At 46.7% G+C, this 24594-nt stretch overlaps 1 protein-coding gene across 1 annotated transcript; it reads left to right on the top strand.

Annotated features, from left to right (window-relative positions):
• Positions 1 to 1088: 1088 nt before the first annotated feature.
• Positions 1089 to 24594, top strand: IRS4 (insulin receptor substrate 4). The gene is given in 3 exon segments (XM_056360124.1): positions 1089 to 1572; positions 1574 to 4766; positions 22121 to 24594. Coding segments are annotated over 3 exon segments (3513 nt in total). The 5' UTR covers positions 1089 to 1257; the 3' UTR covers positions 22126 to 24594.

Below are 24594 nucleotides of genomic sequence, written 5' to 3'. Positions count from 1 at the left end.
GCCCGCATGGATACCGCCGGGTGAGGATCGCTGGCCGTGCCGAGCAGCCTGACAGCGGCGCAGGGGACCGGCCGGCCCGGGACTGCCTCGGCCCCGCCGCAGCTGCCCAGCCGCCGCGCAGCCCAGCCGGCACGGCGAAGCCTCACGGAGCTGCGGGGACGCAGGGTGCGGGGAGCCGCGGGGCAGCGGCCCTACGGGGCGGGGCTGGGCCGGGCCGTGACCGCCACGCGCGGGCCCCGCGCACCCCGGCCGCCTTTGCACTCGGCCCCAACGGTCGCTCGCGCGCTGACGGGTTGTTTACTTCCTCCGCGGCGCGCGCCCCCTCACCCCTCCCTCCCCGCGCCCCGCCACCGCCCCGCGCGCCCCGCCTCAGCTCCCCGCCGGCCAATCGGGGCCGGCCCCGGCCGCGCGCGGGCGGGGGGGTGGGGGGGGGCGGGCTCCTCCGAAAGGGAGCTGGGTGAAGGCAACGTCAGCCGGCCATCTCCCGTTGGGGCCAAGGTGTTGGCGCTCATTGGCCAAGAGGGCTGCCCGTCTTCCTCAGCCCCCGCCTTCCGTTTTACTCGCGCCGCCAAGTACACGCCGCTCTCGCCCCCGCCTCCCCTATCTGTGTGTGTGAGGCGCGGATTGGCTAACGGCCCGGCGGCTCACCGCCCCCTCGCCAGTCAGCGCCGGCCCCGCCTCTTTCGCCGCTCACCCGTCTCCAGCGCAGGAAACGCCCCGCCAGATCGCGGCCAGCACGGGGCTGCCGCCGCCTTCCAGTGGTCTACTGTGCTGCCCATCTGCCGGAGCCCCGCCTCCACCGGGCAGCGCTCGGGGAGGCCCGCCCCCTGCCCCCAGCTCCGCCCGCTGATTGGGCCGCTGGAGAAGGGCCGGCGCTCCCTATTCGCTCTCTCCCTGCCGCTCCGGCGAGCCGCCCGGCCGGCTCCCCGCTGCCCTCCTCGTCCCGCACGCCTCGGCGCCGGGGGCCCCGCCCCCGCCTCCCTCCCGGCGCGCGCCCCCGCCCTCCGCGCGGTCACGTGATGTTTTCGCCGTGGTGCCGCCGCGGCTGCCTGCGTGAGTGCGAGTAGCCGGACGCGGTGCGGCGCGGCCGGAGGGCGCGGACGGGGGCGGCGGGTGGGCGCGCAGGCAGGCACCGCCAGGCACCGCCCGCTCCCCATGCACGGCCCGCCGCGGGGGGCGCTTCCCCGGTGAGGGCGGATTCCCGCTGCCCGCCCCGTGCCCCTTCCCCGGCGCTCCGGACCCTGCCTGGCCCCTAAGATGGCGAGCGGGATGAATGGCCCGGGCGGCGGCGGCGGCGGCGCGGCGGCCGGGGGCGGCGAGGAGGAGCCGGGCGCCCGCCACACGGGAGGCGGAGCCGCGCCTCAGCTGGAGCCCGGCGTGCTCGGCGCGGCGGCGGGCGAGGGGGACCCGGCGGCGGGCGAGGGCGGGCGCTGCCCGTCCCCGCAGCCCCACCACCTGCTGCAGCTGCTGCGGCGCTCGCCCAGCGCCTCGCTCTGCCCGGCGCCCGAGGCCGCCCCCGCGGCGGCCCGCACCGTGCCCGCGCCGGGCCGCGCCGGGCCGCCCCCCCCCCGCGCCGGGCCGCGCCGCTCCCCCGCCCGCCGCCGGCGAGGACGTGAGGAAGTGCGGCTACCTGCGGAAGCAGAAGCACGGGCACAAGCGCTACTTCGTCCTGCGGGCCGAGAGCCACCTGGCCCCCGCCCGGCTGGAGTACTACGACAGCGAGAAGAAGTTCAAGAGCAGCCTGCGGGCGGCGGGGGCCGGCGGGCCGGCCGCGCTCTGCTGCCCCCCGCCCAAGCGGGTCATCCCCCTGTACCAGTGCTTCACCGTCAGCCGGCGGGCGGACGCCAAGCACAAGCACATCATCGCCCTGTACACCAAGGACGAGTACTTCGCCATGCTGGCCGAGAACGAGGGCGAGCAGGAGGCCTGGTACCAGGCCATCAGCGAGCTCATGAGCCAGAGCAAGAGGGGCTTCCTGGAGCAGGAGGACCACGCCGAGCAGCAGGTGGACGAGGACGACGAGCACTATGGGGCCGCCCTGAGACCTGGCACCGTCTTCAAGGAGGTGTGGCAGGTCAACGTCAAGCCCAAAGGGCTGGGGCAGACGAAAAACCTCACCGGAGTGTACAGGTTGTGCCTCTCCAGCAAGGCCATCCACCTTGTCAAGCTCAATTCGGAGGTGCCCTCCGTCCACCTGCAGCTCATGAACATTCGCCGCTGTGGGCACTCGGAAAACTTCTTCTTCATTGAAGTGGGCCGATCCGCCTCCATTGGGCCCGGAGAGCTCTGGATGCAAGTGGACGATTCAGTGGTTGCCCAGAACATGCACGAGACTTTTCTGGAGACCATGAAAGCGCTAAAGGCCTTTGCGGAGTTCAGGCCCCGGAGCAAGAGTCAGTCTTCTGGTGGTGGCAGTGGCACCAACCCCATCTCCTTCATCACCACTAGGAGGCACTTGGGCAACCTGCCCCCCAGCCAGACGGGCTTGCAGAGAAGATCTAGAACTGAGAGTGTTGCTGGAGGAACGCCTCCTACCACCAAAAGCAGCAGCTCCTATCGCTTCAGAACATCCAGCGAAGGAGAAGGAACCATGACTAGACCTTTTAGGTCAGTGACTGGGAGTCTGATCCACCTGAACACTGCGAGGATGAATTTGGGCCGGCAAGAAGGAAGTGGAAGGTATGTGAGAGCCGCATTCAGCTCATCTTACCACACCAGGTCTGCTTCGCTGCCCGTGTCTCATTTTCCCTCCACTACAAGTCCCATCAGTGTTTCTTCCAGCAGCGGCCATGGTTCTGCTTCGGACATGTTGACCAGGCCTTCTAGCTCATCCGTCTGTGGTTCCCCAAGCGATGGGGGATTTATCTCTTCTGATGAATATGGCTCCAGCCCTGGAGATTTCAGGTACTTTCGGGTCAGGAGTAACACGCCAGATTCCCTGGGAAACACACCGCCTATCAGAGAGGAGAACTGTCTGAGTGAGTACATGTCCATGAGTAAGCAACAGGCAGATGATAGCTCCAGAGATGATTATATGGAGGCTGAAAAGTGTTTCAGGAAAAGAACTTACTCTCTAACAAAGCCAACGTCTGTGTCGGTGCAGCAGAAGACGACACAAACTACGGCTTCATTAGATGAAGATTCTGTGGGAAGTCACGGGCGATTACTTTACTCTGACACACCAAAATTGAGAGATAACCATGAATCGGAGTACAATGACACTAACCTTGATTCTGTATGTAACCAAAGTAGGAGTAAAGCCAGGGATGATGGGTACATGCCAATGATGCCAGGAGTGGCATCTTCTCTAGCCAGCAACAGCGACTATCTGCCGATGACTCCTAAAAGTATGTCTGTTCCGAAACAGATTAACAATTCGTGGTCACCCTCTCAGGTTGACTCCAAAGGGTATATGATGATGTTTCCAAAGGCTAGCTCTTCACCTGTGCGAAGTCCTTTAACTGGATTTGTTTCTAAAGGAAGTAATGAGAAGATCATAAACAATGAGTATATGGATATGTCACCTGGTAATTCAGCTCCAAAGCACCCCGGTGATTCGAATTATGTTCACACCACTTCTGTTTCCAAAGGTTTTAGTTCGTATTTTTCTTTGCCCCGAAGCTTTAAGGCATTGTCAGGACAAAACGGTGACCACAGTGAATATGTTCCGATGTCTTCACCTGGAAAACTCTTGTATGGTGGACCAGAAAATGTAAAAGGGGTCAGCAGCGAGGCTCTGGCTAACGGCATCTCTAAACTGTCGGCGGTGAAAGGTTCGGATGAAGGACTTGTGCAGAACAGGGCTACTAGGCCCACGAGACTGCCCCTAGGTACGCGAGGGAGCAATACTATCCCAAGAATGTATGATCGCACAGTTCCACCTGAGCCAGCGAGTCCCGGTGAATACATAAATATTGATTTTAATGAAAAGGCGAGTAATACACCATATTCCTTATCTGCAGAAGGATCACCATCGTCCCTAGGCTCGAGCAGTGACCACAGACAGTCCCCGCTTTCTGATTACATGAGCGTTGACTTGGATGTACAGTCGCCGAAAGTAGCGAAGGAGCTGTCTAACTCTCTAACGGATATTTCAATTTATGCAAGTTCCAGTATTCCTAGAAACCAACCAAATCCTGACTATGCTAGGCTTTCGTTTGGTACCGCTTGTGTTAGCACCGCAAGCAGCAGGACTGATGACTACACAGAGATGACGTTCAACATGGCAGCGACACCGCCTCGGCCATTTGCCGCCGAATCTGACAACGGTGTAAAGGTTGATAGCCCTTCTTCCATCGTGAATAGGCTGTGCATTGTCGATCGATATGCTGGTAGCAGTAGCTTCTCAGTTCCTAGCTCTGAACCTCCTCTGGGACCGAAAGTGATCCGAGCCGATCCTCAAGGCAGGAGGAGACACAGTTCCGAAACGTTCTCTTCTGCTGGGACTGTGACAACCTCCTCTTCTTTCTTTACTGACAGTAGCAAAAGACACAGCTCTGCCTCATTTGACAATGTTTGGTTAAAACCGGATGAAAACATTGCTGATGGTCAGGAAAGCAAAATGTCCAGGGATACCTCAACTGGATTTCAGAATGGCTTAAACTACATCGCTCTGAATTTACGCGATGATCCTATAAGCTGTGAGGCAAGTACTGCAGCACCAACTTGCCATCTCCAAAATGGTACTTCAGGTTTGGACAGTGGAGCTTACGTGAGCATAGATTTCAGCAGATCCGATGGTCTGAAGTGTAACGCTGCGAGAAAAGGTTTGTAACTTTAAAAGCACTTTCCTTTCATGCTTGCTTAACTGTAGGAATGGGGCACTCTACTTAATACTAAAATGTGGTCTTTGGGGTGGGGTGAATGTTTTTTATAGTCTTCTGCATGACTCTAGCACAACCTGTCTCGTAGTGCAGCATCCTAACCGCTGAACAGCAGCACAAGGGGACGTGGTCCTTGGCCTAAAGGATTTATGTGGCTCTTCTAGGCGGTTAGAGGTGTTAGCGAACTGTTACCTGCCTTGGTTTCTTAGGAAAGAATTTTGCTAGTATAAACAACAACTGTATTTCATCTTGTGAATTCCTGTCCTGAGCTTATGGTAGCTCTTTTTTTTTTTTTTCCTTCCTGTTTTCCTCTTCTTTCCTTCCTATAACTCGATGACTCTTCACTTTTTTTGTTGTGGTTTTTTTTTTTTTTTTTTTTAGTTGTGGTGGTGGTGGTGTTTGTGAGCTTGATATTTTGTAGTTTGTCTCATGGATAGGGAAAGCTGAAAATTGCTGAATTGCGTTTGGATATCAAATTTTGGGGTTTAGGTCAGTTTCTTTCAACAAATGTAGGTGAAATGCATGTGTTCTTTAATGGGAAATCTACCCACATTTATTTAGCTGAATCTTATGTAAACAGAACTCAGGGTGGTTTTTTCCCTTTTGAGCTCTGTTCTCCCCAGGAGCCTTGTATCCTCTGGAGAAGCCATCTCTGGGTGGCTGGGCAGGGTGGTGGGGGGCTCCTGCAGCCCATGCCCTCCCTGCTCGTCGCTGAGTAGGATCCAAGGGCTCAGCTGAGCCACAGCCTGCACCCAGCGACCTGCCTTCTGCATGGCGGATGAGGAGGGCCTGCGATAGAGGATGAGCAGGCTCCGAGTGGTGTTTTCCAGGTCTGAAACTTTGGAGCGAAGGCTGCTAGCTTTCAAGAGATCAGTGGTTTGGCCCAGCTTAAGGTAATGCAGTTTGAGGTGTGCGTAAAAAAGGGTGTTGGGGGTGGGAAGGAAGAATATGGGGAAGAGGAGGGACGCTTCTGTTCATATGATAAGCTCTCACAGTGGGAGCAGTAAGTAGTAATTAGCTGTTAGTGGTATTATCCGTGTCCACTGGCTGAGCAGCAGTGTTTGTGCAAGCGCTGCATTGCACTGGAACTTTGGAAGTATAATCCTTGTTTTGGTGTCAGTGACCCACTGAACTCCTTACAGTAATTCACCCAGCCAGATAGAAAACTCTGTGTGTTGGAAATGTTTTCCTGTCTTTGAAAATGCAGATGTAGTCAATAATTGATCAGTACTAAGAGGAAATATTTAATTGCTGTTGGACATTGATACTTGTCTATTTCTCTGTCAACAGAGGAAGCAGTGAAGGGGCAGGCTACTGCAGGCTTTTCTGGTTTTAATTACAATCTTAAACACTGAATTTTTTTCTTTTCTAGTTTCACTTTAAAACTAAGTATCTAAAGGCAGAAGGTATTGAAGGAGCTTAAAATTGTGTAGCCTTTCATAGTGGAAGGTATAAGCCTGACTCAGCTCGCATGCCATTCGAAGTCTGGCAGCACTGCTTGGGGCTGCTCAGAAATGTGTGGTTTGCCTCAGTGGTTTTTTTCCTCTGCTTTGTTTTGTTGGTTGGAATCAAATTTAGAAGACGTTGAAAGTTGCCAGTCCAAGAAAGTGCTTTCTTCCAAAGTTAGTCTTTCAGCACTTCAAAGATTTCTCTGCTAAGTCAAAGGTACACTGATGTCTGCATCTGATCTGTGTTTCTGGTTTTGAATATTATTTTTTTTAAAGAGCACCCCCAAAGACAGCAGAATTCCTACTTGATTTTTATGCCCCTCATATGATTAAAATCCATGCTCTAAAGTAAAACTTCTTACAAAATGGAGAGGAAAAAAACCCCAGCAGAGTTGATTTCCTTTCAGCCATACTGTAAATATTACATTTAAAAATATTTTTTGGGAGAGTGTGTGTGTAGAAATGGTATTTCTGTTAAACATTTTGCTTGCTCCTGCCACAGCAAAGCATCTGCAGCCCTGTGCTTGGGGTTTTTTCCCTTGTCTATTACGAGTTGCAGAGGGGCAAGAGACTTAGAGCTGCTGGTTTATGCTGTGGACTGAAGTTTTCTGGAAATGAAATGTGTGTTAAAATGAAGTGAAAGAAACTCTGTGCATAAAAACCATGGGCTTTGGCAGGAAACGAAGCATGAGAATAGTAAGAGCTTAGGTTGGTGGTTTCTTTCTAGTCCTAAAAAGAAAAACAAAATTATAAAACATTGCTCCAAAACAAGGCCTGACAGTTTTCTAAAAAGACAGCATAAAATATTTCTGGTGTATAGTAGGAGGGCAGGTGGGGTGTGGACATTGTTCACTTGTAGGTGGCTCGTGGAGGGGTTGAACAAATATCAGAATAGTCCAGGCAAAAAGTAGGGGGGCCAGACCTGAATACCGTGTTGTAAATTAGTGATGTGTATCTGTTTCTTAGTAATGACTTGAAATTCTTGATTATAAAGATAGCAGTTTCCATTCACGTAGGAAATTGTGTCTCTGAGCTATAGGAAGCATAATTTTAGAAGCCTGTATTCTTTAAACAATGTATCATTTCTACTGCAATAAACTGCTATTTTAATACTTAAATTTTTTTTCTGTAATCTAGAAAAAACAATCGCACGTTCCATTTTGAATAGTGAAAATGAAGCTTCATTGCAAACTTCTGTGTCCTGAAGACGTGTAGTGTGCCTGTGTGTAATTGATACTTTTAATACTTGGAGTCTTTTAGCAGAACTCAGTGCTGTCTTTTCTTTCCTTTTACGTCCCACTCTTTTGGTCTCTGCCTGCAAAATGCTGTGTGGTTAAATCCATTCCTAAGGAAAATATTTAGCAGATGCATTTTTGCCCTTTACTTCTTAGAAAGGATCTATCCCACGTGTGCTAAATTCTATCAGGTAGAGAACTTTGCTCTCTTCTCCGTAAACTGCAGTTTTACTGGAAGGAAAACACTTCCCAGCTTCGGATCATTTGCTGTTTTGCTTTGTTTTTGTTTGCTTAAGTGGAATATTGTGTTCTGTGACTCAGCTGCGTTCTCCAAACTGCTGAGGGTAGTGGAGTGATTTCCAATGCATCACTGCCCCCTCATTGTAATTCCCAAACTACTTCTGGGTCAGGTTCACTGATGTGAATCAAACTTTTTTTTTTTTTTTCTTCCCCTTCTCCATTCATGACATGGATGGAGGAGGGGGAGGGCACTACCTTGAAATGGTAAATAAGCCTGAATTGTTAGTAAACTTTCATTTTAGGTTTAGGCAAAATTGAACTCCGGTTTTATGATGATAATGATGATGATAAAAAGATTATAATGTTCTGATTTTTAATGCTTGAAGCTTAAGGAGGTCATTAGCAAAACAGTTTCATCACAAAATCGTTACACAATATTGAAGCAAGCGGTTTGCAGTTTTGATTACATGAATCTGAGTCATGAAATTTTGTGCTAGGAGTACAGAACACTAAAGCTACTTCAAACAGGGCTTAGCTAATGTATACCTTGTTATTGGACCTTGTAGAAACTGAGGAGCATAATGAGAACGGGGCGGTAATAAACTGCATAATGTGTCCTGTATAATACAAGTTTCTTCAGTCTTAATTAGAAATATTAAACCTGCAAAGATACCCTGGACTCCAGAAACAAAACAGGCTGTTCAGAGTAAATGTAATGTTCAGCTTATTATCAACCCACTTTTTTTTACACCCACTTTTTAATCTTATCTCTAACCTGCTATTCTAACACTATGCTAAGATACTATTTCAGAAGTTGTCTAAAGTGCAGGACTATAATTTCAATGTTCCTCACCTTTTTAATCTCCTGTGCTATACTGGGCGAGAGGGCTGTGTACCCTTTGGGGAGCTTGAGAGGAAGGAAAACAAGTACAGCTGTAAAGTGAAACTCGTGTTCCAAATTGTCCAGGTCCTTTATGGTAACTTACATATTTCAGATGCAAAATCTTGAAGAATGTAATGAACAATATACACTTTGAGAAATTCAGAAGCTGGATGTTTTAGCTATTACTAATATAGTAAATTACAGTTTACAGGATACCAAGCACATAACTGCCCCTTTTAGGTTTCAAGCTAGTGGTTTTTAAAAGTTTACTTCGAACTGAGGCTCTTTTGTATCGGCAGAATACTTAAGGCACAAGCCCGTTTAAAAATAACTTGAAGAACCCTACTGAAGCGCATCCGAATGCTGCTGTGTGTCCTGCATCTTTGAAATAACGCTGGGATAATAATTCTTAACAAAAAAAACCCAACAACACCCCCCCCCCCCCAAAAAAAAAAAAAAACCAACCCCAAAACCCAACCCCAACAAACCCAAAGCATTTTAATCTTACTGTAACAGATGCCACTTGAACAGTCTTGAGTGACTTACAGCTATGCTTGAAACCACCCAGGGTAACTTTCTCAAGCAGTGTATAAGCTGCTGATGGCAGAACAGATTTTTTGCCATGCAGTGTGGGAGTGAGCTAATTATGACTTATTTGACCAAGAATCAGTTAGGGTTTACTTCTGCTTGGGTAAGAAAATCTGAGACAAGAATGTTTCCCTACCATTGAGAGAGAACTTGTAGTCACTGTTGAAATACTTTTGGAAATCAGCTTTCCAGACTTGAAATCCATGGTTGCAGCTGTTGGTGACGTGTGTCTTCTTTGGAAGTCTAAATTTTCTTCCCTGTAGCTGTCTTGCAGGTTAAAGCACCACTGCAGAACCTGTGGAGTTCGGGAGTAATCCGGCACTGGTCCAAGCAGCATTTTTTTGTGTGTGTGTGTGTGCGTGGTGTTTTTGTTTTTTAATGCATTTAAGATTTCACAAAAAGATCTACTACCCTTTTAGTTTTCCCTCTAAAACTTCGCTTTTTCCCCGTCTCCCATGATGTCTGAGGGCCCCTTGTTTCCCCCGTGGCTTGGGGTGGCAGGTTGGAGTCACGTAGTCAGTCTCCCCAGCAGCTGTATTCCAGCCCAGGGTTACTGGGGCGGTTTGTCACTAGTTCTTTCTCTGAGTTTTTTTGTATGTCCAGCGGCTTGTTAGCAGTAGGTAGAATTTGGGTTTGAGGTTTTTTTTTTTTTCTCTGCATATGCTGCTTTTTTAATGAAAGGATCTTTAACAAGTTTTCTTCATATTGATTGCTGGGGGCAGGGTTTATGCCTTGAGGTTTTGGATGGTACTAAAAAGAGCTTATAGTACTGTGTTGTACCTTGGTGTGTGTTTTTGTGCTCTGTTTGGGGATCTGTGGTGCTCCCAAAAACATGCTGAATGGTGTTCAGTATGTTGATTGCGCTAACAAGTTTGTTTTTCCTATCCCAAGCAGGAAACAAATTCTACAATCTTGTTTTAAGTACTGTTGTGATCAAACGTGTCATTCTTCAACTCAAATAAAAACGGAGTGATAAAGCTGAAAGGCAGGTGAGAATGTGTCAAGCTTTCTGGAGCCTGGGGTTGTATTACTGCTGTTTTGTCCTAAAAATGTAACATTATCTTATGACTCACCCTAAATGGTGTGTAATGACTTGGCTGGAGAGCGGTCCTGTGGCCCACCCTGCAAATTTGTTGTTTTGGCTTTTTTCACGTTTAGCTTCTGCATAATAACAAGGATCCAATGATGAAGTTGCATTGCTGTCTCACAGGTTAAAGCAATGACATGGGGAAAAGGAAGAAGTATGTTCTAGTTTTAATCAAGCTCTGCATCTCTGTAAAGGTCACCCAGCTTTAGGGAGGGTTACAATTTAGTTGAGAACCTTGATCAGTAGGGATTTGTGACATACTTGAGGGCAGTGGGAAGACAAAGGTAAAGTAGCCTGACTCATCAAAGGCATTTCAGAGGTGTTGCTGAGTGTCTTATCTAAATGATCTTGAACATACAAGTGTTTGGATTTGTGGAGATTTTGCTTCAGGTGTAGCATTATCCCAAGAGCAGCAGTGTAGCAGACTGTTAGCAAGAATTTTCTGCCCTGGTTAAGTCATGAGCTGTATCTTAAGGGGCAAAGTTTGCTGATTTCAAAACATTGTTTTTCTGTTGGTTTAGCTGCAGGATTGGATGCTAACGATTCAAGACTGTGGGTGTGTGTATACATGTGGTGTGTGCTGGTGATACGTGAGTTAAGTGTAAGGTCTTAATTTTTAGTCTTCAGAGAAGAAAGGGTTTTTGAAAGAGATGGCTTATACTAAAATCAATATAGTTAAAATTTGGCTGTAATTCCAGGGTGGCGATAAAATTTAATGGGACTCAACAAAATTGAAAACTTTTAAATTACTACTAAAAGGTGAATAGTGCTTGTGTTCACTGCGTAGCATATGTATATTATGAACTTACATAAATATTGGATTATTATTTAGGGCATAAAATAGGCTAGTTTTTTGCTAGGGCATGGAAGGCTTATAGTTATGCTACCTACTTGGAGAAAAGCTTCCCTTTCAGTAGAACAGGGTTTTGTGGAATGACTGAGGATATCAAACTGTATTTTTCTTTTTCAGAAAATCGTGGGAAATAATACCAGAAGGTGTGCAAGAAACCTGGTAAAATTTGCTTCTAAATCTGTTGAGACACTAAGGAATGATACCTTCCTTCCAGAGGGAATAGTGCGGTTCTGTTCCCGTGCTCATGCCAAGCCAGCTTGCTTTATTGTTTATGGCTCTTGCTGAACAGCTGAACTTGCAGTATAACTTTTTTTTGATGCTGTTCAGCCTGAGCCTGGATTGTTTTTTGGGAACTAGTGCTTTTTTCACACAGATCTCTCAGGCTACTAGGAGTTTGGAGCAATCTTAGTGGCAGCAAAGCAGATGCATCATTAGATAAATGAGAACTTCTTGCGTACTAGACCAAGAAAAGCCATTAATGTGAGCCACGTGATACCTTATATATATAGTGTAAACCCCCTGTTTAAGCTATTTCTGTGACTTGTGGCAGCTTCTCGACAGTTGAGCTGAAATGGCCAAGATGAACCAGCAACTGGCACGGAAAGGCTGCTCCCCACACCTGGGCACCTTTGCTTCCCTGGTCTAGGTAACAGAGCCTGCCTGCGGGGGGGTTGGCTGGGGGCATTCCTCAGCACTAGTTGGGGGCAGGTAAAACTTCCATCAGTACAGATGAAGGAACAACCTTTAACTCCTGTAAGTCTAAACCAATAAAGTTTCTTAAGTGTAAACCAATATGGGTTAAGGGGCTGAATAGATCCTGTTTGCTGTATGGATTTTTTTTTTTTTTTTTTTGTATTTTAAGTTAGTCTGTTAGGAAAATCTGTGAGCTGTTTGGGTTTTCTGTAGTAACATCCACTGTTGAGTTCAAACTGCTAGAATATTTGCTTTTTGTTATGTGAGATACCTTGGGAGGTATTTGCCATTTATATTAATTAACTCTGATGGTTTTTTGGGTTGGGTGGGTGAGTTTTGTTTGGTTGTTTTTAGAAGAAGACTGTTTTAAATTGCAGGTTGTGGTGAACTGGAAATCAGTTAGAAATGAGTTGAAAAAAATGAACAGATTTGATCTTGAGGTCATTCAGACAGTATTACAACAGTGAGTCTGTTAATGAAAGCTTGTAGCTCCAGACACGATCTCTACTCCTTGTAGAACCTGAACAGGTAGGCAGGATGGAGGTCCCCTGTACCTTGCCGCAAATGTAAATGTGTTGGTCCCTGTCCTAAGGAGCTTACAATTTAAAACACAAAACTAAAGCGATGGATGAAACTTAATGTGCTGGGGTGGAGAGTAAGATAAAGATCAAGGCTGCTGCCTTTGGCAGGGTGAAGATAAGAGCCTCGCAGGGAGATAAAAGGCTGCCTGAGAGCGGTTGCAAGAGAGGAAGCTGGTAGAGGCACTTGGAAGGGTATGAACAGGGCAGGGAGCGATGGAAGGTAGCGAGCTATAAATACAGTGGTTGTAATGGTTTAAATGACTTGAAAAGGATGAGGTAAATGTCAGAACACTGGCCAGGATATTAATCTTGGTAAGAGGAATGTGGGCCAACATGTATCTCCGAGTTAGGAGCATGTCCCGATGTTTACTTCTCCCTTTTAGATGTGGAATGTGATTATTTTTTTCCTCTTTTTTTTTTTTTTTTCCTTTTTCCTTTCTGTAAGTTAGTTTTCCTGCAGCCATAGATTTAGTGCAAGCAGGGGTGCAGGAATGCGTACCAGAGCACAGGATCACGCGGGGCAGCATCCCTGGGCACTTACCATCGCTGCATCCTCTGCTCTTTGTGTGACTTTGCTCCAGAAGCAGCAGGGTGATGGAGCTGCTTTGGCATTACTGCTGGTTCCTCCATGGTTTTGCAGGAGGGATTTTAGGTGGTTTCAGGCAACCTCCTAGTGTTGGGGAGGAGGCAGCAGCATGGCTTGGGAGATACAAGGATTTGTAACCGGTGTGTGCGAGTGTTTGGAGTCCAGCTCACGCAGGGAGGTCTGGGTGGCAGCTGCTGGGTGCTTTCAGCTGCTCGAGAGTGGCCTGCGGAAGCTGGAGTGCAAAATGAGAGCGTTGACCAGAGAAAGTTACGTTATTTCTGTGTCGGTAGATCAGGTTGAGCAGACACCAGTGGTTGCGGGCGCGTCTGGAAGTGGTGGCAGCAGTGAGGCTTGGTTCACTGTCGAGGGTGTAAGCGATTGAAATACTAATGTTGACGTGTTCCACAAGGTAAACACTGAAGGAGAGCTGCGTGCTGTTGATTAAAACTTGTCTGTGTGTGGACACAGTTTAACTCTGTCCTTGTGTGCTCCCGAGCTCCTCCTGGAAGCTGAAGGCCCTATCCTTGGCTCTTGTGCGTGTGCTGTGATTTGATCTTGCTTCACACATGCAATGCAGTCTGATCTTTTCTTCTTCCTCCCCTGCGTGAGCCGGGGTTTTGGGTGTCCTGATGTTAATGCAGACTCAATAATGTGGTAATTAGAAAATGCAGAAAATTGATGCGTGCAGCTGCTGTGTGTGGTAGCAGATAGTGGCTGATAGCAAAGATATTTTTTTTTTTTTGTGCAGGCATGCATGGGCAAAAGGTATGGCTGAGGAGGGTGTAACTATCTGGGGATGTGGCCGTGTAGCAACTTCATGCCTTTGACAGTTGTTTATGGCAGTAGAGGTGAAAGAAAAGGTAGTGCCCAGTGCTTTCAAATGGTGATGGCTAAAGCGGTTGAGAAGAGCAAAGGGGTGAATTAGGTGAAACTTCTTGTAGAAACAAAGTATCAAGAAAAGGCGATTTGGAAGGTGGGGAGCTGTTTCATTAGTCATGAGTGACAGGACAGTGTCTCTTAGTTGTGTTCATGAGAATAGTTTGGCTCGCCCAAACCCAAGGCCTGTGCCTGCAAGCAGACACCACCCAGCAGAGGAAGAGCAGAGCAGGCGTATATAACACATCCCCGCAAACCTACACCCAGCCGCTGGGTTGGTATTTTCTTTCTTTTTTTTTTTTTTTTTTTTTCAGCTTGGGGGATTTCCTGAGCCTGATGTAATTTGTCTGTTTTATAATCCTTTATGGATCTTTAATCCAAGTACTTTTCCAATCTCCCTTTGATCCTGTGTAAACTCCTTGTACCCGCAGCAGCCTGCGGTCGCAGTCGGTACACGCTGCATGCAGACCTCTCTGTTTTGGACCCTGCTGCGTACTGCAGCCCCTGGTTTGTGTATTAGGGGTTGTTATCTCTCCCATCTTTTCTCTCCATGCTATTTAGGATTGTGTAGATGCTGTATCCTCCTCTGCCATATACTTCGCCAGCGTGCTGTCAGCAGCTTCCCGCACCGTGCGCAGCAGGGACCTGCGGTGTAATAGTATTATTAATTTCCTGATACGTCCTAATACTTCTCTGCAGGCTGAAGGGTTCTTGTTACCTGTCTGTTCCTCACTAGGAAGCTGTTTCACACCTTTCATGAGTTTTTCTGCACTACCCTGAAACTCTTCCAGCTATTCCAAGTCTTTTTTGAATGAGGGAACCGGAGCTGTGTGCGCTGTTCAGCACTGGTATTTGACCTGGCTGTTTTCTTCCCTGTTTGTTCCCTAACAGCTCTTGACATCCAGTTTGCAGGAAATTTATTCCTCCCTGTTGGCCCTTCAGGGCTTCTAACCTTTGTCAGGAGAGCGGAGTCAACTGTAGCAGGTGGTATTGTCAGAAGCCACGCAAGATTTTTCTTCTTTTTTTTTTTGGCTAAAATTTATCTGTTTTCTGCAGTTTAGGAGGTCAGTCACTTGCTGTAACAGTGCTTTTAAAAAAGAACCTTTTTCATTCTTTTGCAATGTGAAAATCTGAAATTTTAAACTTCTGTGTGTGTTTACATGAATTTTTAGTATTGTCTTGCTATACTGTAACAGAAACTTATTTAAAAAAACCAAAACAACCAACCCCAAAACTCCCCAACAGCTCGCCAAGCTGTCCAGTGCAGTTTGAGTTGGTGTTAAGCCCCTGCCAAAACTGCGTGCAAGTTTCCTAATTCTAGGAATAGTATCAGTAAGAGATGAAATTAGGGAGTGGGCATAAAACCTTCCTAGAAACAACACTGCTGTTTGAAACAGAAAAAGAAGCCACTGTTGCAAAAGATAAGGCATTTCTGCAAAGTGAATAAAAGCGATCCTAAAGCATGGGAGAGGTTTTTAGCTCATGAAATCGCCAAGCACTAAGAATAGCAGAACCACATTTTGAATGAACAATTGTGGATAAAAATTATTTGCAAGAGTAACTTTGTCTTCTAAATTTTAGAAACACAGCTTGAGGAGGAATCTGATTTAGTGGGATGTGTTGTTACCACTTGCTGTGTTTAAATAGTTTATCCAATGAAAAGTGGGTCATGTAACAGGTTTTTCTTAAAACAGATCTCGCTTTTTTTTTGCTTGTGGAAGGTCGGTAAAATTGTAGGTATGAAATCTATTCATTAGCTCAGTTAAAGCATCATTTTGTTGAATGAAGGAAGAATGTGGAATATGTGCTTAATGGTGAACATGTAGTTTAGCACATTTCCCAAGTAAGGGATTTCTGTGTCAGGACCTTGTCTGGGTTACCCAGGTACGGTAACTGCATATGGAGTGGCCACGGCGAACGATGTGGTCGTTTTTCTGATTTGTATTTGTAGACTTGGTGTCTGCGTGTGCAAATTAAGAAGGGATCCTGCTTTTCTCAAATAACACCACTTGCCTCTAGCAAGGTCTAAAGCTATGCCTTTAAAATAAGAACTCGAAGAAATAGGACAGTGACGCAGGATAGTAACTGCATTTGGTAAGATTTGGGGCAAAAGAAAATTCTCACTAACTCGTGCAGAATGTATTTGGGCAAATTAGCTCCCTCCCCCCGACCTGCGTGCTGTTCATGGCAGTTCTGCCCTGTCCCGGTGGCACGAACAAAGCGCTTTTGGACATGCACGTTGTGTCCTGAGGTTGTGCTGGGATTTGGTGCTTTCCTGAACAACAGGAATATTGTGTGGCCGTGCGCGCAAGAAAGTCAAGGGCTGTTCTGCTGCTTTTGATCTGTGTAAATCTGATTAATTCTGATTTCCCCCTAACCTGAAGTTCAGGAAATGGAGAACTTCAGTAGTGTTCTCCAGAAAGCATTAAGCTGTCTAAGTCTTTGACATGGAGATTTTAATCATTTAATTATCTTAAATTAATATCTTCTGTAAGCAAATCTTTTATCCTTTTAGGAATCGGTTGCAGAATTATGTCAGTAAAAGCCTTTCCTGTAAAAACAGATATTATTTAGGATGGATTTCTTTGAGAGAATTAGGGTATGTCTGCTATGTTCTTAAAACCTCTTGGTTTGTTTCAAAGTGGCCTGACTCGCCTGACCTTAATAATTCAGATGCAGGAAATGAAGTGTAAATTGGATGTATTCTCATCTGATACATTTTCAAATGGAACACGCTGGGTTTGCAATCTAATGAATTAAGACTGATCTAATCCTCTGACCCTAACTTTTATAAAACTATAGATTATTTTTGCATAGAACACTTGCAGAGCACTTTTTCCGTGTGTTCCTTGATTTTCAACAAAACGTTTTTGAGCAATGGCATGCTGCCATCCCATTTTAAATATTTGCCCTCTTGGTTTCTCTTCTGCCCTTCTGATCCTTTCCCTCTCATTGTTCCTCAGAAAGATTTGGACAGCTGTGTGTAGTTTTATAATCTGATCCCATCTTAAACTGATGAATTTAAATAGAATTGTGTAGTGAAGAGAACACTCTTAATTTTCTAAACTTTGCTTATCTATTTTGAGAGGTGATCTGTGAAAATGTGTGGATGCTTTCTGGACTCCTTTTCAATATTAAATGTTCATAGGAAGTTGAATTTGTATTGTTCTTGATATTCTGAAGCAGCAGAACTCGATTTGGCATAAAGGCTGAAGCTTTCGTGTAGAATCTGTTAATGGAGCTGAAGTTTGAATAAGCGGAAAAGCCCAGTGTAGGGTGCTCTGAAAACCACTTAGAACAGTGTATTTCTGGACTGCTACAAAAGTGCAGAGGGGTTTTGGCGTTCAGATTTTTGCTGCTTGTTTTGTTGTGCCCAGGGTGGTGGTGTGGTTTGTTGTTGTTGTTTGTTTGTGTGTTTGTTTTTGTAGACTGAGCAGATTTTCTTGGAAGAGCTGGTGACAATCCAGGAACAGCCGTGTGTTTACACTGCAAGCGAAAGTTATCTTCAAACTTGCCATGTCTGATCTGGCCACTGAGTTCTGTTTAGTGGCATGCGTGTTTTCGGAACTCTAAGGGACTGATGGGCTGTTTAGTGAGCTTGTTCCTCTCTTCCCAGCTAGCTCGCACCTCGTAATTTGTTTCCCTTACTTGTTTCATCCATTTCTCTGACAGCTTCCTTTACTGATCAGTCAGTGTCGAGCCAGGTACGTTTCTGTGCTATCTGTAATGAAACGCTAATCTGGTTTTTATTGATCAGCGATTGTGTTTGTCCTAGTAGCACAGAAAACTGTTGGCTGATGAATCTTACATTATGAAGACTGACGTAACAAGATCACCCAGCTTCACAGAAGCTGTATTGTTTTCGTTTTCTTTGAGCAGTTCATGTTCTCCATTAGTTTACCTTCACCTACTGGCTAGTACAATGGTAGAAGATCAGGTGTGGGAGACGAGAGCCACCAAGGACCTTAATGCATGAGCACTCTTGCAACTTTGCTAAATAAATGCATGTGACTTCACAGAATCACAGACCGGTTTGGGTTGGAAGGGACCTTAAAGACAATCTAGTTCCAACCCCCTGCCACAGGCAGGGACACCTTCCCCTGGACCAGGTTGCCCAGAGCCCCGTCCAGCCTGGCCTTGGGCACTGCCAGGGATGGGGCACCCACAGCTGCTCTGGGCAGCCTGGGCCGGTGTCTCACCACCCTCACGGTGAGGAATTTCTTCCTAATAGCTCATCTAAATCTCCCCTCTTTCAGTTTAAAGCCGTTGCCCCTTGTCCTATCACTACATGCCCTTGTGAAAGCTCCCTCCAGCTTTCCTGCAGCCCCCGTCAGGCACTGGCAGGCTGTGCAGGGTCTCCCTGGAGCCTTCTCCTCTCCAGGCTGAACCACCCCAACTCTCCCAGCCTGTCTGCACAGCAGAGCTGCTCCAGCCTCTGAGCATCTTCATGGCCCCTCCGGCCTCCCTCCGACAGGTCCGTGTCCTTCGTGTGCTGGGGCCCAGAGCTGCACGCAGCGCTGCAGGGGGGTCTTGGCAGTCTCTAGTGCTCTGTTGACACCAAGGTTCCTGCTCGCTCCATGTGGGCAGCTGTGGCACCAAAATGTGAAAGGCAGTTAGGCTGGTGGTTCAGCACACATCTCCCTGGGAGGATGTGCTGGGGGAAGGTACATCAGCTGGAGTTCCTATGGCTCCATGGCTCAAGATGATGGGCTTGGACTGCGGAAACTGTCCCTCGCTGTGCTGCACACCCTGCTCGCCCCTGGGCGCAGGGTCCACTGGTCCTGATGGGATTTCTCTGAGCGTGGAGGTTGGTGGGGGGTGACCCGTGGCCCTTGCTGGCTGTGGTCCTGCTGTAGGGAGGAATGGACCGCTGAGTGCCACCCTCACGAGTGGTGGGGACTGCAAGCACTGTGTGGGAGGGATCTCACAGACCTCAGCCTTGTCTTACTTTTTCTTTTTTTTTTTTTTGGTGGTCGAGTTTCACAATTTGCTTTTCTGCCTCTTCTATCTGACACTGATGTATGTCTTCACATACGTACATATATATCGATTTAGATCTGTATCTCTCTCTCTATATAAATGCTTGATGCTTTTATCCCAAAAAAAGAGCTGATGACTCAGGGCACCAGCCAGCTGTACTGCTCCAACTGCAATATTGAAATTTTCAGCTTAACAAAGGGATTAGAGAAGTGGTGACAACCCGTAACCCCATGTCTGGAAGGCTCAAGGCTTTATGAGACTGTTACCAGCTTGTAGGTAATGTGTACGTGAAACTCCCTTATGTTTATTTACAGTTCCCACAATTCTGTTTTAGCTTAAAAATGAAGAGGAAACATGCTGAAGTATAGCTTATGATGAAGGGGAGAGAGGGGGACAAATTAATGGGATCTTGTTTAACAAACACAAAGTTTCGGGAAGGGGAGACGCTGCGGGGAGGTCCTGAGCTTGCCTTTATGTGGGTGTAAAACTCAGTATTTGAGCCAGGACATCCAGGGAATTTTTAAATTGTAGTGAAGCTTAGTTTGAGGGTTTTTTTCTTCAGGTTTCTTATAAATTAATCTGTGTTCATCTGGGCTCTGATGAGGGCTGAGCCTGCTTTGGAATTGGTTACAACGCTGCCTTCTGAGTTGTGCTAGGCTTGTTCAAAGAATCAAACTTAGGAGTTCAGCAGGGTTTTTTTTTTTGCTCTTAAGCTCTTCCTCTTCCCCTTCCCTTCCAAGTATCTTAAATGTAATTTGGCATAAGTTTCTGAAAGCTTGTAAAAAGTTTTATGTATAAATCCTGAGTTCTGCCACATGGGATTTTCTGATTCAAACAGCTGGGCCTTTGCTTTTTGGAATGTTTTGGGGATGTGCTTGGAGAGATTAGAATAACTTGTCAAGCAGCTTTCAGGTGTGCCGTGTGTGTTAGGCGTGGAGGAAAAATGTCCTGACAAAAGCAGAGACAGTTTTTGAAGTTCCTTTTATGTAAGCTTATGGGTCCGCAGCAAGGAAAGGGTGGGGGGATGCTGGTAAATGTTAATTTTTACTGAATATAAGTTTAATATAGAAGCTTGAACTGGTTTAATGTGTGACTTGGATGCTTCGTTGAGGTGTGATTCATTGCGAGCTGTGGTGCGTGTTTTCATCCTTTGGTCCTACAACAAAATAATATTTTTCTAAAGAGGAGAACTATTTAAAAAAGAATAGCTTCACTGAGCTTTTGTGAAAACAAAGCCATCGCTAACCACACCACGCTCGGTGTGGAACGAGCAATAGCTTTTTGTAGCGATCGTTACAACACAAATGGGGATCCTGGAGTTGCGGGTGTACTTTGGCTGTCTGCTCCTTGAATTGTGGAAAACCTAGTGACTAGATTTTCAAAATCACTATGTATTTGAAAAATGAAACCCAGCAACCCAGACCTTGGTGTGGGTTGTGCAGGGATAAAAGGGAGTTTCCCCTGGAACTGAAGGACCCCTCTACTTCTGACCGCTCCCAGTCCTGCCCTGTCTCTGGAGCAGTGGGCAGCCCTGGCCGAGGGCAGGGGCAGCTGCTCGGTGCAGCTCTTCTGAGCTTTGCTCTTTCGGCCTTCTTGCTTTTTTCTTTTGAAGCGACAGTATTTTTAGCTGGATGGAAATCAGAACTTCTTTAACTCAGGGTGGAGTTTGCGTGTGCATACTTTAGGATTGGTTATGTAAGTAAACATACAGGTTTGCATTATTATACATAATGCTTGCCTGTTCTTGAGATGGTCGCATTTTCTTCAGCATATTCCTGCGGTGGAGGCGGTGAAGCCCTGCGCTTTCTTCAGCGAGGAGATGTAACAGCTTTCCTCGTGACCCCGCAGAAGGGCAGGATTAAGCTCTGAAGCCTCCTCTTTCGTTCCAGCACCGTGCTGGGCTCCTAACAAAGCGTTCCCCAGCCTGCAGCTCTTCTTGGCGGCAGTGAGGGCTTGTGCCGAGCACCTCCCAGGGGTGGAAGCAGACGTTTCTGTACCTGGTGTGTTCTGAAGGCTCAGTGTCTTTAGGGGGCTGTTGTTTCTCTATGCGATCAGCCTGCTGCTTCCTTCTCCCTGTAATGCCGGGAAGCAGGTCCCGCAGACAGGTGCCTCAGACCTTGAAGAGGAGGTGACCAAAGCCACCTGACTGGCAGGGGACAGTGCCCTCCGTCCTGGCTGGGAGGACCACCCGGGTGGGCGAGGACAGCCCGTCCGGATGGGGAGGCAGCACGACGCAGTGATGGGGCTGGTGGTGCCCCTCCGGCTGACACCAGTGCTCATGCTGGCTCTACTGGGAGCGTTGGGTTCTGCAGCAAGCCAAAATGTGATTTTTTTGTGTGCTCCTCGATTCATGTTCATGCTGCTGCAGAGAGTGTCCGTGTCCCCTTGACCAGTTTTATCCGTGTCGGGAGCCTTTTGAGTCGCTCACCTTGGCACCTGCGTGGTTAATTGCGGAGCTGGCTGCTCAGGGCTCACCCTCTCCGGGATGTCCATCCGTGCCTTGCTGCCAGGCTGGGTCCTCCTGTAACACAAGAGGATATTCCCCCAGCCCGTTTCTCCGAGCACCTTGTACTTGCCTGTTCCAGGCAGCCTGAGGCCGCTGGTGGTGCGGGGGCAGCTTCTGCGCCGTGTTGCCTTTTGGTGAGTCTTGCTTCGGAAAGGGAAAGCTCCTCCGAGGTGGTGCTTATTAGAAGGAATCATGTTTTTTTCCTGAAACGTTGAGGACTGGGCACGCGGCTGTCGTGACTTGCCACTCCTTGTTGGGCACGGGAGTTGCGGGCGCGTTTGTTGCGGTTCCATCCCTGCCGTGAGCGGGAGCGTTGGCCGCAGCCTTCGGTACACCTGGGTGAACGGAACTGCTCCGCACCCAGCCTGCGCTGAGCCATGGGCTCCGTGCTGCGCATCGCCCGGCGCCTCGGGGGGCTCCGTCTCCTCCAGCGGAGTACGGACAGCGAGCTGGGCTCCTTCCCACCACCGGGCGCTGGCAGTGGTGCTGGTGCTGGTGCTGGCGGCCGCCCCAGCTCCTGTCCAGCAGCCACGTGTCAGCCTGTGGTGGCCCTTCGGCCTCGCTCCAGCCTCCCTGGCTCTTCCTCATGGGCCAGGGTGCCCTGGCGGGGCCCGTGCCCTCCGGTCAGCAGCTGTCGCTCCTGCGATGGATAAGCTCCATCTCTCTGGAAAACACGTATTTTTTTTCCAGTATAACTCGCATTTGAAATGTCACTGACTTTTTTTTCCCCTTCCCTTCCAGACTGACTGCATTGCCATGGAAACCATTGTTGGAAGAGAAGACTTTTCTGCTGGTAACTCCAGAAACTGTGTGGTGCTTTTGGAAGCAAAGCTCAGCTCCAGCCGGCTACTTTCATTTCCACCAGCACGGACATAGACACACATCCTTTTAATTGTTTGGGTTTTTTGTTGTTTTTTTTTTTTTCCATAGACATCAGCTCTCTACAGTCGAATTAATTTGAATTGAGATTTTTTTTTTTTCATAGCTGTGCTTTGGTGATGGAATTTGGTCTTTCATGTCCTATCTATTTGGGAGGCAGTGTGAATGCTAATAGGAGATCCCTGTATGCCCCTTTCTCCCTCCTGCCTCTCCCGTTAATATATTTTATTTTTTTTTTTTAATTTATATTCTGAGAAGTCAAAGCTGGTTTCTGATTGTCTGTTTAACATGGGTTTTGCTTCTCTGGTACATTAACAAGTGGTTAGCTTAAAACACATATTGTTTAGGAATATTTTGGCAGTTCAGGATTTCTGTCGGGTGGCGGGGTGGAAGGAGGGAGGGAGAGAGAGGTGCACGTTAGCTTGAGGGGTGAACCCGTGGGACTCAACGGGTCTGGGGAGAAGAGACCTCTTCTGCCTTTTTTTCCTAATTTTTTTTTAAAAGGTTTTGCTTTTATGGTACAAGAGGTATTTCTTGATCATAGGCTAGAGTATTTTAAATCAAATGTCTGTCAGAGCTTAAACTGAATTATTTTTTTCCGCTCAGAATTTTGGTATGTACAAAGTAGGATTAATGGGCTGGTTGTCTTGTAGATTGTTTTTGTTCTTACCCTCAAGATACTTGTTTATAAATACAAATTGTGTAAAATGAGGTTTTTGTTCATGCATTCAAATGGAGAACTGCAGAGTCGTATCCAGTGTCTGTGACTTCTGCGTGACACTTGTCAGCTGTAGCTTTTTAAAGGGAAACCACCCTAATTGATCTTACTGGCAACCTAAGTCCCGTTCTTAATTTGGGGCTATTTTTGTTCTTTCTTCCTGGCATAATGGGGAAAAAAGTAAAATGTTGGCTCATCAATTGTCTTTATCCCACTTACAGAAATGTGAACAATGACTATTTGACATTTTAAAAATAAGCCCTGATTTTTCTACCATTTAAGTGCTTCACTCTTGTACTGGATTATTATTATTTTTTTTGGTTGAAATGAGTTTAGGTTTTTAACACTGCTATGAACTTCAAAGAGCACGACACTAGTCGTTGGTACATGCGATGTATAATAAAAGGCACTGACGATTGGTCAAGGGTTTAGAAGTGGTACACAAATCCTCATGCTGTACTGCACCACACAGCTGGTAATCCTCTACATTGTATATTGTACAACTGATTTGTCAGGCTGCCTCACCTCTAACATACAACCTTTAAATTGCTAGTACAGTTTGTATAACAAATTAGACACTGTCAACTCGGATTGTTCAGTGATGTGTACCCAAATCTATTTTTAAGTAGTATTAAAATGTACATGTCACTAAAATATGAAGACTTTTTTTTTCTTTTTTTTTTTTTTTTTTTCCTGGAAACATGGTACCAATCAGTTTACTCAGTGTCTAGTGACAGGAAAAACTGTTGCTACGGGGTTTAAAAGCACAGACCTGTTTTTGATTCTGGAGGAGAAGTTCAAGTTGGTACAGTTACTCGTTGCTGCTAAACGTACACAAATTGAAAATACGACCACTCTTACAGACCACGATACTGTCTCGCCGTATAGCTTTTGTTTGGTCTCATAAATTAATAATGCAATACGTAGACAGCTTTTTATAAAGCTTTACATCTTTTCTAAGAAATCAAAATTTGGATGAAGATAGTTCTAAACATTTAATGTGAAAGGAAAAGGTTGTTTTGAAGAAATTTGTTACATATTTCATATTAGATCCCTGAGGCTGCCATTGTACAATATACAGCACTGATTTAATAAATGCTGAATAAATAAGTAAATGGGTAACCTCAAGTATAGTGGTACAAATACTAATAGGTACGGCATAATAAATATGCAATCTTTTTGAATCTCTTAGTTTACAGCAACTAATTTATTCAGTATTGTGCTGGAAGAACATTTTCAGATGATGTAAAACATATCACTATATATACTACCTTCCAGCTACCCGTTTATGCTGCTGTATAGTACAAAAATACCAATGATAGAACAATGTTTGTCCTGTAAATTTAATTTGATATTGGACAGTTATTGTCTGTACAAACTAAAACATATATGGTTGAAACTGTTCATTATATTTGCTATTTCTGCTTCACAGATCTGTTTTAAAGTTGAGCTGATTGATCTGGCTTTGTCTTCCATTGTAAATATTGTTCTGTTGTTTTCTTTGTAAAACACATCGCGTTTGCGGTTTTGGGAGACTGGCTTGAAGCTCTGTATAGTGTTTATATTTATCTGACTTGGCTTTCCATAGAGCTACTTGCAGTAAATACGTGTTCATGTA

Source organism: Falco biarmicus, chromosome 14 (assembly GCF_023638135.1).
Source record: "Falco biarmicus isolate bFalBia1 chromosome 14, bFalBia1.pri, whole genome shotgun sequence".
Classification (NCBI taxonomy): Eukaryota; Metazoa; Chordata; class Aves; order Falconiformes; family Falconidae; genus Falco; species Falco biarmicus.
This window is presented reverse-complemented; position numbering and strand designations above follow the sequence as displayed.